At 53.4% G+C, this 12,945-nt stretch overlaps 6 protein-coding genes across 6 annotated transcripts; 3 read left to right on the top strand and 3 right to left on the bottom strand.

The window, feature by feature from the left end:
- Positions 1 to 1,076: 1,076 nt before the first annotated feature.
- GMORB2_0594 (cathepsin A (carboxypeptidase C)) lies at positions 1,077 to 2,647 on the bottom strand (the record flags this gene model as incomplete). The annotated part of the gene is given in 3 exon segments (XM_035462579.1): positions 1,077 to 2,120; positions 2,136 to 2,215; positions 2,308 to 2,647. 3 exon segments carry the CDS (start codon positions 2,645 to 2,647, stop codon positions 1,077 to 1,079), a joined length of 1,464 nt encoding a protein of 487 aa, XP_035325509.1.
- A 2,325-nt stretch (positions 2,648 to 4,972) lies between these two features.
- On the bottom strand, positions 4,973 to 6,166 carry GMORB2_0593 (RAB protein; the record flags this gene model as incomplete). Its single annotated transcript, XM_035462578.1, has 2 exons — positions 4,973 to 5,829; positions 5,974 to 6,166. 2 exons carry the CDS (start codon positions 6,164 to 6,166, stop codon positions 4,973 to 4,975), a joined length of 1,050 nt encoding a protein of 349 aa, XP_035325508.1.
- A 1,760-nt stretch (positions 6,167 to 7,926) lies between these two features.
- GMORB2_0592 (Ca2+ regulator and membrane fusion protein Fig1) lies at positions 7,927 to 9,020 on the top strand (the record flags this gene model as incomplete). Its single annotated transcript, XM_035462577.1, has 3 exons — positions 7,927 to 8,046; positions 8,108 to 8,384; positions 8,512 to 9,020. The coding sequence occupies 3 exons, from the start codon at positions 7,927 to 7,929 to the stop codon at positions 9,018 to 9,020; spliced, it is 906 nt and encodes a 301-aa protein (XP_035325507.1).
- Positions 9,021 to 9,647: 627 nt separating this feature from the next.
- GMORB2_0591 (Large-conductance mechanosensitive channel, MscL) lies at positions 9,648 to 10,120 on the top strand (the record flags this gene model as incomplete). Its single annotated transcript, XM_035462576.1, has 2 exons — positions 9,648 to 9,811; positions 9,916 to 10,120. 2 exons carry the CDS (start codon positions 9,648 to 9,650, stop codon positions 10,118 to 10,120), a joined length of 369 nt encoding a protein of 122 aa, XP_035325506.1.
- Positions 10,121 to 10,267: 147 nt separating this feature from the next.
- GMORB2_0590 (large conductance mechanosensitive channel) lies at positions 10,268 to 10,505 on the top strand (the record flags this gene model as incomplete). The annotated part of the gene is made up of 2 exons (XM_035462575.1): positions 10,268 to 10,381; positions 10,440 to 10,505. The coding sequence occupies 2 exons, from the start codon at positions 10,268 to 10,270 to the stop codon at positions 10,503 to 10,505; spliced, it is 180 nt and encodes a 59-aa protein (XP_035325505.1).
- Positions 10,506 to 10,824: 319 nt separating this feature from the next.
- Positions 10,825 to 11,901, bottom strand: GMORB2_0589 (uncharacterized protein; the record flags this gene model as incomplete). Its single annotated transcript, XM_035462574.1, has 2 exons — positions 10,825 to 11,398; positions 11,618 to 11,901. The coding sequence occupies 2 exons, from the start codon at positions 11,899 to 11,901 to the stop codon at positions 10,825 to 10,827; spliced, it is 858 nt and encodes a 285-aa protein (XP_035325504.1).
- Between the last annotated feature and the right edge of the window lie 1,044 nt (positions 11,902 to 12,945).

Below are 12,945 nucleotides of genomic sequence, written 5' to 3'. Positions count from 1 at the left end.
ATGGTATATTATGAGTCGTGGCCTCCCCAAATATTAGCATATCTCCTTTTATTTCTTTTTTTTTTAAAAAAAAAAAAGAAGAGAAAAAGAAAGGAAAGAGCATCTTAGAAGAAACGGCACCACTGACACTGTGCAGCAGCAATACCCAGAAGCGTCCATGAGCCGATGTTACAGTGGTGTAACAGCGCAGACAGTTTACAGTATTATTATTATTACGAGTACATGTATCTGCACTAAACGACGCGGCTCGTTTCGTGGCGTAATATTCCATCCATTCAGACACTGTGCGGACCGCTGTCACCTTAAAAAGTCCTCCATTTGTCAATACTGTACCTAAACTGTACCAAGAGCTCCAAGTTCAACGAGTTACCGTGGAACTCATACGAGTGAGAGCTACGGTGTTACGGCTCTATTCAATCACGACATATATATAGAGGCACAGGTTTTCCGTCACGACGATGGTAATATGGGCTGAGCGGGCCGCCTGTTTGAAGTTGCTATACGTTTTGAGTGCGTCGCAGTGGTCATTACTAGGCCCATATTTCTTCTGCTTGACGCGAATGGGAAGACCAAATACTGAACTCGCACTGTCGTCCACATTGCTGGCTCTCATTTATTTTTCTAAGAAGAATAATAATAATAATCATTTTTCTTTAAAAAAAGTCAAGGAGTCTGATCAGCTCAGCGTTTGGAAGCTTTGTTGGGGTCGAGCTGTAGTAATACATCAAGAGCGAACAACGTACCAAAGGATGCAGCAGGCATTGTCGAGTGATAGATACTATGATCTTCGGTGATGATCCCCGTCGTTAGGGTGGAAGATGAACAGGGAATCCTACCTGTTCTGGGAAAAGCTGATATGACACGGACGCAGAGATGCTTTGTTTTACGTTGCATGTCAATCTTATTTCCAGATTCCTTTCCGGTAATTCATCGTCACGCACACTATATATAAGATGAAAGGAGAGCTGACGCCGCCGGTATTGCGCACGTCATTGGAAACATTTCAAGACGTCGTCCCCCCGCACGATCCAACCGTTGACACCATCCTGGACCCAGAGGACAGGACTGGGAAGTGTCTATCTCTCCCACCACTCGCCGCTAATCCACCTGTTTAGGAGGTCGAGCGAGCCCTCGGGCTGATCAGCAGGGACCATGTGACCGGCCTGGAAGATCTGGGCAAAGGCGAAGTTGTCGGCCGTGGTCAGGTTGCCGTATCTGTCGCCGCCGATGGAGAGGGGCTCTACGGGGGCGGCGTTGTAGGCCTCCTTGCCGGGCCAGTCGAGGGCCTTCGTCCAGGCTCGGTTGCCGAGCCAGTTGCAGATGAAGTCGGCGTCGCCGGCGTAGATGAGGACGGGGATCTTGGCCAGGATGTCCGGGACGTGGCGCTGGATCGGCTTCATCCAGTCGCCCGAGCTGGAGAAGAGGCTGTAGACGGTGTCGTCGCACTGCTCGTAGGAGTCCACCTCGACGCCCAGGGCGTCCTTGACGCGGTCGGTGTTGAGCCACTCTGTGGCGCCCGAGGTGGCGTCGGGCTCGTTGCGGACGTCGTAAACGTCGTTGCCGGACGACTGGTAGGGGCTGAAGAAGGCGTTGTTGCAGTAGCTGTTCGCGGCGATGCAGGCCTGGGTGTCGTCGGTGTCGTCGTAGCACTTCTTGATCCTGGCCTGGCACGACGGGAGGGCCGACCTCATGGACGAGCAGGTTCTCGCGTCCAGGACGGCGTCGTAGCCGCCCTCGCCGCACGCCATGGGCTCGTAGTAGGCGTACTGGATGTACGGGTCCGTCAGGCCGTTGCCGACCAGGATGCTCCTGAGGTTGATGCTCGTCCCCGGCTGCGAGATGACGGTGTAGCCCGTCTCGGGCACGTAGTGGCCCGCGTACGACTCTCCGGCGATGTGGAAGTCCTGCTCAGCGTACTGCGGGAACTCGTGGAAGAAGAGCTCGAGCAGGGCGTACAGGTCGTAGGCCGCCGCCAGCGACGACCCCGTGTCGTTGCTCTTGGAGTACGAGAAGCCCACGTTGACCGGCTGGTCCACGAAGATGACGGACGCGTTGCTGTTCCACGAAAAAGGGTTGGCCACCACCTCCCCGTCCTCGCTGATCCTGGCCGGGCCCAGCTCCTGGAACAGGCCGACCAGAGAGGAGCAGCCCGGGCCGCCGTTGAGCCAGAGGACAACCGGGTCGGTCTCGGGGTCGTTGCGAGACTCGAAGAACCCTGCAGGAGACAGATGGGGGACCCTGTCAGTCATGTTCCGCATGATGCGGTACAGTAAGATCACCGCTTTCGGGGACGGGGAGCAGACTGACAGTAGAACAGGTGCTTGTCCTGCTCGTCATTGTCGAGGTATCCGCTGTACTGCTTGACGGTGTCGACGCCGAGCTCGGAAGGGTCGACGGGCTTGGCACGCATGTTGAAGTTGGATAGGGGATGGACCTCCTGATCGTCGGCCGACAAGACGGACGACCCTGAGCCGGCCCTGATCTTCTCGGCCACGTCTGAACCCTTGACGACGTGCTCCCAGAAGGAGTCGGGACGGGGTCTGACGTTCCGGGGGGTGATGGACCCGTCTGCCGGCCCGTAGGAGAACTGGCGGGCGGCGGCAGCTGAGGCGGCGCCTAAGGCCAAGATGACGATAGGCAAGCGCATGGCTGGATGTGCCTCCCTTGTTTCTTCTTCTTCTTCTCCTTGTCCTTCTTCCTCGTCTTCAATCTTTCTGTGGTAAGCAGAGAGAGGGGGATTGAATGTGTAGAAGGGGAGGGGGGACGGTCAGTACTTCCAAGACATGCTTATCAGAAGGGGGAAGAAGCTGAACACACAGCCCTTTTATAAAGAAGGAAAAGGTGAGCGGGGTGGGGGGAGGGCGGATGGTGGCATTGTCTGGGAAACAAGAGAGAGAGAGAGGGAGGCTGAAGGCGGCGATCTCTCGTAGGCCTTCCTGAATAGGAAATGGGACATCTCAATCAGTGAGGGGGGTTGGACTTATTACTCGTGCACTTTGCAGAGTAGCAACACTCTTTCTATGATACTCTATAACACGCTTCTACCCCTTATGCTGTGCTGTTGCCCCCCTTCCCTTCCCCCCGCTTGTTGGCGGTCGACGTGCTTTATCTCGTCGGTTGTGCCTCGATCCCTGCAGGTTACCCAGTTGCGGATGACATTTTGGCGAGTTGGAGCAGAACGATGCAAAGTCAATCATTCAATCATTCATCCCCCCCCCCCCACATTCTGATGAAACCCCACAGCATTGATGATATATTGTTGAGAAAAAATAATCATTGTTTCCATCGAATCAGAACGGCTTGGACACTTCGGCAGAACCACCTCGGCACTTTTGAGGCGGGAAGCTAAAAAAAAAACTGCAGCCGACGGGCTTCGAAGAATACGACGTATAGAGTAGGTGGGAAGGAAGATCCAGGGGTGTTCAGTCCAAAGTGCTTCTTCCCCTTCTTCCCTTCTACTGATAGCTCCCGATATTAGTACGGGTAATAATAACTACATACACTGCTATTGTACTTATAATATACATGTATCTCGATACTACGTACTGATAGACTGGCGGCGAGTCACCAGTGGTATCATCCATTCTTCTCCACTTGAATACTACTCTCTGCTGACGAAAGACGGTATCAAAGTGCCTCTCCTCTTCTTTCTTTGCTTTTTTCCCCTCTCCTTTCCTTTTGGATAAATAGTGATGGCTTATCGTTTCTTGTATACATCATGTAGAGAGAGGGAGGAGAGGGAGGGAGGGAGGGATTGTGATGATGAATGATCCTCATTACTGAGTCATGGTTAACCGACCATATCATCGCAGCGGCAACTCTCGTCACTGCCAATTCTCACACCATGATACCGTACAGCTCCAACAATTACACAACTGCCTATAATGGCAAGTCAAAGCATCCAAGAGCAGACCGAACCTTTTGTTCTCCGTTCGGGACCAGGACAGAAATAAAGGATCTTTTGCTTTTCCATTATAGAAAAAAAAAAAAAAAAGCGCTTTGTATCACCGATATTGATGTCTCTTCTTCCTTCTTTCGTCCCGCGGTGGAGCCCCTACTTCTAGTGGCGTTATAAGCATCCATGCCTACCTACCTACTCGTACACGATACTCGTACACGATACTCGTACACGATACTCGTACACGATACTCGTATACGTACCTCGTAGTAGTAGTATTGAATTATATATATAGATGGTAGTATTGATTGATGACCAGCATTACCTGCCATGCTGGTCAGATGTGGACTGACAGACACAATGACGCCATTGCCGCCATCCTGTTCGTCTCCACGACCCATGTATGGACAATGGCCCGTGATCCTTGATACGAGTCCCGGACGGTTGACAGTCTGCTTCTCATCAGGATAGCCCTCGCCATCCCAACGAACAATCACGTCCAACGAATGGCATCGAACGAGCCGCTTGTCAGGCAGTCTGTCTTTTGCGGAAGATTCTCAATATGGAACTGAAAGAGTGAAACGACTGGAGAGGAGGAACCGTCACAGCTCGGGCAGGCGATTGAAAGATAGGTACGCGTGGTTGGATGCATTCCCGCATTCCCGTTCCACTGATCGGCAAAAGGTACGGCGAGAAGGAATATTCCCAGTCAAGCGACCGAGAAAAGAAAGAAGAAGAAGAAAAACAAGATGCACCCATGACATAAGAAACGACCCAGCTTCATATTGAAAAAGGCAAGTGGAGAGAGAGAGAAGAGAAGATGCATTGTAATGACATGATCTGGTCCGTGAAAAGCTTGGATAGAAATAGTAGATAATAAAAAGAGAACCAATGCGCCCTCATAATGCAGACCCAAATCCGATAAGAACCCGTAAAGCCATAAATCATCGCTCGTATGCCTCGTCCAGAGAGGACGGTCCCGATATACGCATCAAAAAAAGAAGAGAAAAGAAATGAGAGATGAAAAATGTAGAAAAGACAAAAACATACACGAAAGTAGACGTGGCGGGAGGGTCAGCAGCAGGCGCTGCGCTTCTTGCCCTCGTAGTCGGGTTGCTGATGCTGCTGACCGTGGCCGTCATTCGTCGAGCCGGCCCGATCGACAGTCACGGTGGGTGAGAATGACTGGGGGAAAAGCCAGCTGCGCCTGTCGCGGCCGACGCGGAAGCTGCCCCTCGGATAGGCCGCTCCGGCACCGAAGTAGTCGCCGTCCAGGGCGGAAGGGTCGGGGCCGGCGCCGAAGCCCGGCGTGGGCTGGGGTAGGGACGTGGCGAGCAGCAGGGCCTGCTGCATCTTCCGGTTCTGCTCGACGAGCTTTCGCGTGACGACGCGGAAGACCTCCTCGACGCCCTCGCCGCTCTCGGCGCTGATCTCGTGGCAGGCGTCCCAGCCTACCTCCTGGCCCCAGAAGCCCGAGCTGCGCTTAGAGCTGGGACTGTGCGGGTCAGCGGAGCTGGGGTACGCACCACCCCCTCCCACCCCTCCACCCACAAAAGTATTGTTGTTGTTGTTGTTATGGCTGCTATTGTTCCCCGGTGACATTGACGGTAGGGAGGAGCCGCCGCCCTGGAAGGGGGAGGAGAGGAACCCGGACGCCGTGGGCGGCGGGGTACCTCCCTGTCCCGGGGCGAGGTTCTCGGCCACGTAGGCTATGCAGCGTTCGAAGGGGACCTGGCGGGCCGAAGGGTCGCGGGCGACGATGTCGGCTTTTGTCCCCACGACGTGAAGGATGACGTCACCCGGCAGGTTGCGCCGCAGCTCGGTCAGCCACACGCCCATCTCGGCGAAGGACTGTGCGTCGGTGATGCTATAGCATAGGATGCAGGCGTTTGCGCCGCGGTAGTACAGGCGGGATATTGAGCGGAATCGTTCTTGACCGGCTTGTTTTTGTTTTCCATGGTCAGAGCATGTCGGTACATGGGTGGGTGGAGTCGAAGAGGGAGGGGGGGTAACAATGGGCTGAAGAGGAAAAACGAGGGAAAGGAAACAAGAAAAAGAAAAAAAAGGAAGACTACCTGTATCCCATATCTGCAGCCGCACCGTCGTGTCCGTGTCGGCGTCTACGATGCGTTTTGTGAGGAAACTGGCGCCGACGGTGGAGGTGATTTGCGAGGGGTCCCAGCTTCCCTTGCAGTATCGCATTACCAGGGACGTCTTTCCGACACCCTGAGCGCCTAGCACGACGATTTTTGCCTCGAGCGAGGACATCTCTCCGTTGTGGAGGGAGCGTAGCACTGGGAAGAGATAGAGATGAGTGAAAGAAAAGGGGGGGGGGGGGGGGAGGGGGGGAAACTTGACTGTGCGTATCACCCCCAGGCCCAGGATCCTCCAAGATGCGGAGAAGGAAAGGATGCAGGACTCGTGCATGAACTGTATCGTAGATAAAGCCAAGATTCACCACTACTCGGTGCTACGGCATAGGATACCGCTACTACGGTGTATTGCTGCCGCTACGGTGGTGAGTGGTTGATCTGTTATCAGTCGCCGGAAGAGGGAGGGTCATGGAGTATTAGTGGGAGACGGTGGGAGGCTAATGTGATACTAGCAGTGGAAGTCCATGAGAACACTCACTGCTAACGGTGCCACGATACTCTCCGTACTACCAGGTGACATAGTGATATGAACAGTGATGATATTGTGAAGTAGTAACAAAGTACTCCAGGCAGATGTAATGATGCCCTGGCTGCTCCTGACTTGCCTCTGCATGCTGGCACGCTTTGCTTGCCTCTCTCTGTCATGGATCGGCACTCTCGACACCAAGCTGTCAACTCAGATGATGGGAGATGATTGGATTGGGGAAGGGTCACACGAGTGTCTGTCTTGGAAGTAGAGACGTCATTCTGGCCAGGATTGGATAGCCGAGTTTGCCAAGTTTGGTTTCGGGAGCGGTGTGTTGCTATGCTCACTCAAGCCACTCCCGCGTACGTGTAATAAATCGTAATGGGATAGTACTGGTAAACTACTGATATTAGTAATAATATTAGGATTACTAGGCCACTTGGCACATAATAATACCACGAGCGTGCCATGAGTCAAAATCAATCAATCAAGTCTATCTGCATTGTTCTCATTGTCATTTTCTCTCTCTCTCTCTCTCTCTACTACACCGTCTTGACATGTGCATTCATCGTATGAGTATCATTACCTGCGCTATTGTTATTCCTACGAGGCACTGGTACTGATACTTACCATCTATGTGCCGTGCCTCATCTCCCCACACGTGACCCGAATCCATTGGCCACCAATCCTTCCCGCCGCTGACCTTCTTACCCAAGCGCGCGACAAGCCAAACAGCAGCAAACATGGTCTCTTCTTCCTGTCGCCACATCATGGCCGCACGCCGACCAAGGATACATGAGAAGAGTCTTGGATTATGCACGGAAGACCCCCCCCCCCCCTCAATAACTGACAGGGATGCATGTCTTCCCTCTCCCTCGCTCCCCTATCAAGTAATACCCCTCGAAACCCCACTGCTGATGCTGCAAAAGCGAGGTGGCGCCTCTAAGACCTGTCGTTGTATGCCCATCATCTCACAGGGCGCTGCCGTGTGTCGCCCAGCCTCCAACCAACATGTTTGCCTTGTCCGTGTTTCGCCTCACGACCTCTTCCTGCTATTTATATTAGCCCTTGCTTGGATCCATGTTTACGTGAATAATGACTTAAATATAGACTGACTACCACGTCTCCCTCTCTCTCTCTCTCTCTCTCTCTCTGTGTGTGTGTGTGTGCGTTGTGTGTGTGTTCCGTGTGTCCTCGATGCTTCTCCCCTTTCTCCCGTTCTCGCTTCATATTATAACAATACGTCCATCGCCTGGAGCGAGTATAAGCAGTGCATCTTTCTTTCTCTATCAGACGCTCTGATTTTACTCTCTCTTTCTCACCAAACCACGCCGTGCACCGTTACACTCGGTGTTTTCCCGCCCTCGCAATCATCTCGCCATTGTATAACATTGCAGAAAGAAGAGAAGATGACCAGACTAGTCGCCTTTATACCGCTGGTCTTGTCCATCGTCGGGCTGGTTCTATCGTCGCTATGTCTGTTTGCCGGTAACCGAAAGGGCTTCATGGAGGAATATGCCATTGCGAGGGTACGCACCGTCCACCCTCCCATTCTCTCACACGCACGGCATGCATCTGACATGGCAATAGGTCAACATAACCGGGTTGGGACACGATCTGATCGACACCAGTCAAGACAGCGGCGGTGACGGTGACGGTGGCATCCTGAGCGGCTTCGTCGACGGCGCGGGCGACGCCATCAACGATCTCATCGGCAAGGCGTCCGATGACGTCGTCGAAGCACTGGGGATCAGCGACTGGTACTCCCTGCACATCATGGATGCATGCGAGGGGTACTTCAAGCCCAATGCCACGGTCGACAGTCCTTCCCTCAACATTACCAGCTGCACCAACTCTGCACCCGACAGTAAGCTTTCCCTCCAACGCTAAAGAAGAAGAAGAAGAAGAAGAAGAAGAGAGAGAGAGAGAGAGAGAGAGAGAGAGAGGGTGTGTGTGTGTGTGTGTGCTCGGAAGGATAACACGCACTTGTCCAGACCGCCTCAATCTCACAGCCTTGATTGAGCGCAAACTCGACTCCGCCCCCGTGGACGTCAACCTGAGCGACCTGGGCTGGTCCTCGAGCGTGCAGGAGCAGCTCGACAAGGTCAACGACGCGCTCTTCGCCCTGTTCGTCATGTACGCCATGGTCATGGGGTTCAGCGGCCTGTCCATGCTGGCCGGCGCCCTGGGTGTCGCGGTCCCCAGCACCCACGGCAACAGGCTCGTGGTGGTGGCGAACCTGGGCCTCGCATCGCTCGACACCCTCGTCATCATGATTGCCAGCATCATCGTAACCGTTGCCGTGACGAAGGGCGTCGACGAGATAAACGACAAGGCGGGCGACATAGGCATCTCCGTCGCCGCGGGGACAAAGTTTCTCATACTCACGTGGGTTACCGCCGTCCTGACGCTGGCCGTCACCCTGTTCTGGGCAGCGCGGCTGGTCGTCAACAAGCGGAGGGCTGCCGCCGCCGCTGCGGAGGAGTCCAAGATGTCGTATTAGTTCTAGAGACACTTTGATTTATGGGGGTGCGGGCTGTGATGAAGAGAGAAGAAGAGGGAAGAATATACCAGTGATGAGCGACGGTTGGATATATCATGGGAGTTTTCCCCCTTTGCTTCTTCTGTTGTCTAGATACCATACCACCGCGGGTAGGTCAGAGGTGATGATGCAGTTCCCCGCATGAATCATAATGGTTAATCGATCAGAATGTATAATACTGTAAGCTCAACTCTTCCGCTGTTTCCCTGCCCAGCGTACATGATATATCTGCTCTCATATACAGCAGTGCGCAGTACGCAGCACGTAAATGTAGTCATGAGCAGCGTTATCGCTCATGTTATGCTGAAGCTGCCAATGCCCCTCAGCTACGTCATTAGCGACTTCTCGCACTGATACGCACTAAATACGCACCCCCCTGCTCCTGCTCCATTGCTCCTGCTCCATTGCTCCTGCTCACATGAGCGCCTCTTACAGATGAGGGGCTGGTGATCTGCCAGGCCGTCTTTTTTTCTTTTCCTCCTCCTCTATAGCATCCCCTCTCTTTTGTCGTCTGTACTTTGTCCTGTCCTTCCCCCGCCAAGGGTAAGACCCTGTTTTCAGCTCTCTTGTGATTGACAGAAAGACAGGATGGCTGAACGACTACGCCAAGCTCAGCCGCGCGATGAAGAGAGCACGGCAAGCGAGACGGACACGCTGCTTGAACGCAGCCAGCGCAAGGTTCACCGTCTCTGGAGCGGCTTTCTCGATTTTGCCTTTCAAGGGAATATTCTACAGATAGCTTTTGGCTTGATGTACGTTTTGTCCCCGTCCATTTCTATCCCCAAAGACATTTTTGATACGGTGCTATGCAGGTGATATTATACGATGCTAAAAACAAGACCTGTAAAAACATAAGTCTCGCCTCCATCTTCACCGACCTGGTCAAGTCGTTTGTCGGCGACATTCTCATGCCGCCCATCTCAGTCATCTTGCCTCTCAGGCACAACATTGAGGAGAAATTCGCCATCCTACGCAAGGGGGACAGTTACAACGGCACGGCTGGGTATAATACGCTGAGGCAGGCGCAGGATGATGGCGCCGTCGTCATGGCATACGGGTGAGATGACTGCCATCCGCACTCATTCATGCCGATTCCAGCGCATGCAAGAAGAAAGTGAATGCGACGTGCTGACCTTTTTCCTCCTCCTTATCTCCCCAACGTTGCCGGACAACATAGGTCCTTCATCTACCAAGTCGTTTCATTCATCATGGTCGGCGTAGCCCTCTACTCCCTCGCCCTGCTGTACACGCTGTTCTCGGCCGACCCCATCATCAAGCACATGAAGAAGTGCAAGTACTGCAAGCAGCGAATCAATGAAAAGGTACGCTGCGATTTAGAGGGTCATAGTAGTTGCTGTAAATCGCTGACGCAATATCTAGTCTCTTCGGTGCATCAATTGCACTAGCTGGCTCGACGGCCGAGAAGAGTATCCCCGTTACACGTAATGGGTCCACGACACATGGCGAGGATTCGACAGCAATGGTTTTTGTTTTGTGGGTGTTTTTTTCTGGGGGTGTAATGTTGGAACCATATCCAAGGTTCTCTTTCTTTTATTTGGGTCTTCTACGAATACACCTTGTTTCGCTTTCTCTCTCCATTTGCATGCGATACCCCACTGAAAGGGATGGGGCTGTGTACGGGCAAGCGTTAAAGGAGCGATGGCGCATAAGATTGAGCTTTTGGAGCAGAAGAAAATACAAAGGGGAAGGGCAGCTGTCCCCTTGCCCAGCCCCCCAACCTCTGGCGAAGTATATGTAGGTGGGTCTACAGCAGAGCCATGGCGGCAACAAAGGCAGTCACACCGGCCAGGCCAAAGTTGAGAGACGGAGCGCCGGCAGCACTGTCGGCGCTGTCGCTCGCGGTGACGCTGGGTGAGCTGTCGGAAGTCGATGACGAAGCAGACCAGCTTCCCGTAGCCGCCGACGATGTGACAGTCTCGATGGCACTTTCCTTATCGGCGGCATTGGTGGACTGGGCCGTCTTGTCAGCTGCGGTGGCGGCGGCGGCGGCGGTGGTGGTGGTGATGGCGTGGTGCTCGGCAGAGGTGGTCTTGGCTGGGGGGGGCTCGGTCGAAGATCCCGGGGCGGCATCATCGACGGCAGTGGTCTCCCTGGGCTTGTCCGAGTCCGAATCGGCGGCGGCGGTGGAGGTGGCGCTCACACTGGCAGCGCGAAGCTTGTGGATGCCTGCGGTGACGGCGATGGGCGAGATGACGGGTGAGATGTTGTCCGTCGAGCTGACGGTTGAGCGGGTGGTATGGCCGGCCGGGTAGGTGCCGTCCATGCTGATGGTGCAGGTCATTCTTGGACGGTCGACCTGGCAGTCGTAGTCGTATGTGCTTGGGCAATGTCAGTCTCACGAGATACACTCACTCTCCTCCATGTTGGTGATGTACAAGGTAAGATGTGATGTATTATATGATAGGGTGGTTTTCAAGAAGGCAGAAAAATGAAGAGATTATGATGATAAAAATTAAAAGATAAATATTGTTAAATAAATAAAGGAAGGACAGAAGAATGAAGGGGAAAAAAAGAAGAGAGAGAAGAAAACCGCTTACAATGTCTGCGTTTTATCCCTGTACAGGCTGTGGAGGGACCACACATCACCACCCTGAACGATGGTAGCCGGCTGAGGACAATCGGCGGGATGTTTGCACTGAACAGCGTACGTGGTCAACTTGCCATTGACGTCAATGACGGAGGCAGCCACGCTGTCGGCATCCCATTCGGGAACGATCATGTCGACGTGAGTTGTGGGGGAGGCGGCGGCGGCGGCGGCGGCGGCGGCGGCACCGGCAACGTAGAGGGCCAACAGGCCGCCTCGGAAACGAATGGAAGCCATGTTGGCGAGCGAGTTAAGCAGAGTAACGAACGAATGAATGACACTGAGTCGAAAAGAAGGCAGAAGTTTCGAGAGAGGCAAAAGGAAAGAAAAAAAGAAAGAGGGGGGGGGGGGGGGGGGAAAGAAGAAGAAACAACAAAAAGAGGGCAATGAGTCAGGCTACATTATAAGAGAGAGAGGAGAGGAAAGAGAGAGAGCAATGGCATTGTGATAATATTATAGCAAACCTGACCTACCTGACCTTTCCCTCGCCAATATTGCAATCTTACTCGTCAAGTATTATCTCCCCTCCCAATCAAGGGGCTGCTATGGTATCATCATGGCATGGGCTGTCCGGGGGGAGAAAGCGAGGATGGGATTGGGTACACGGGAACGGCAACGGCCGAGAAGGGGGGGGGGGGTTAGGAAGGGTCCCCCAGGCAAGGATAAACATAAGGCCAGACGGAGCACGCATGGACCATGGTCGGTTTAAAGATGATACACCGAACGCACAGTCCAACTGCCGGATGCCACTTACTTAACAGACTACGGTATTACCTCTCGAGTCTCATGATCATACTTCCTACGGTTCATGCTGGGACGACAGGTCCCGAGACGACGTATTGATGCATTCAAGGCACGACTGCCGATGTATGGAAAGGCCAAGGCCTTTTCCATCCTGACGGGTGTGGGTCAAGACTCAACAGACAGGATGCGATGAAAGATGTCGAGTATTATTGATTGTCAAGGCCGTCGACGAGAGTGTCTACATACATGTATATACATGCATACATACATACATGCATACCTATTGTATATATATATATATATATGTATATATGTCACATGTTTCGGGGCAGCAAGATGGCGCACTCTTACGTTCAGACAAAGTCTACTCCGCGCAGAGGGAGGGAGAGAGAGAGAGACCAAGGAGTAAAAAGACAAAAGACTAGGGTGGGATGGGGGGGGGGGGGGGGGGGGGGCCCACCGTGAAGGGGAGGATGGGGAGGTCGGGTCCAGCAGGTACGATTTTATCATGAATCACGATTTAACCACGGTCGGTGT

The sequence above is a fragment of the Geosmithia morbida genome (assembly GCF_012550715.1).
Source record: "Geosmithia morbida isolate 1262 chromosome Unknown scaffold_0, whole genome shotgun sequence".
Taxonomy (NCBI): domain Eukaryota; kingdom Fungi; phylum Ascomycota; class Sordariomycetes; order Hypocreales; family Bionectriaceae; genus Geosmithia; species Geosmithia morbida.
The sequence above is the reverse complement of the archived record's forward strand: the minus strand, read 5'-3'. Positions and strand labels throughout refer to the sequence as shown.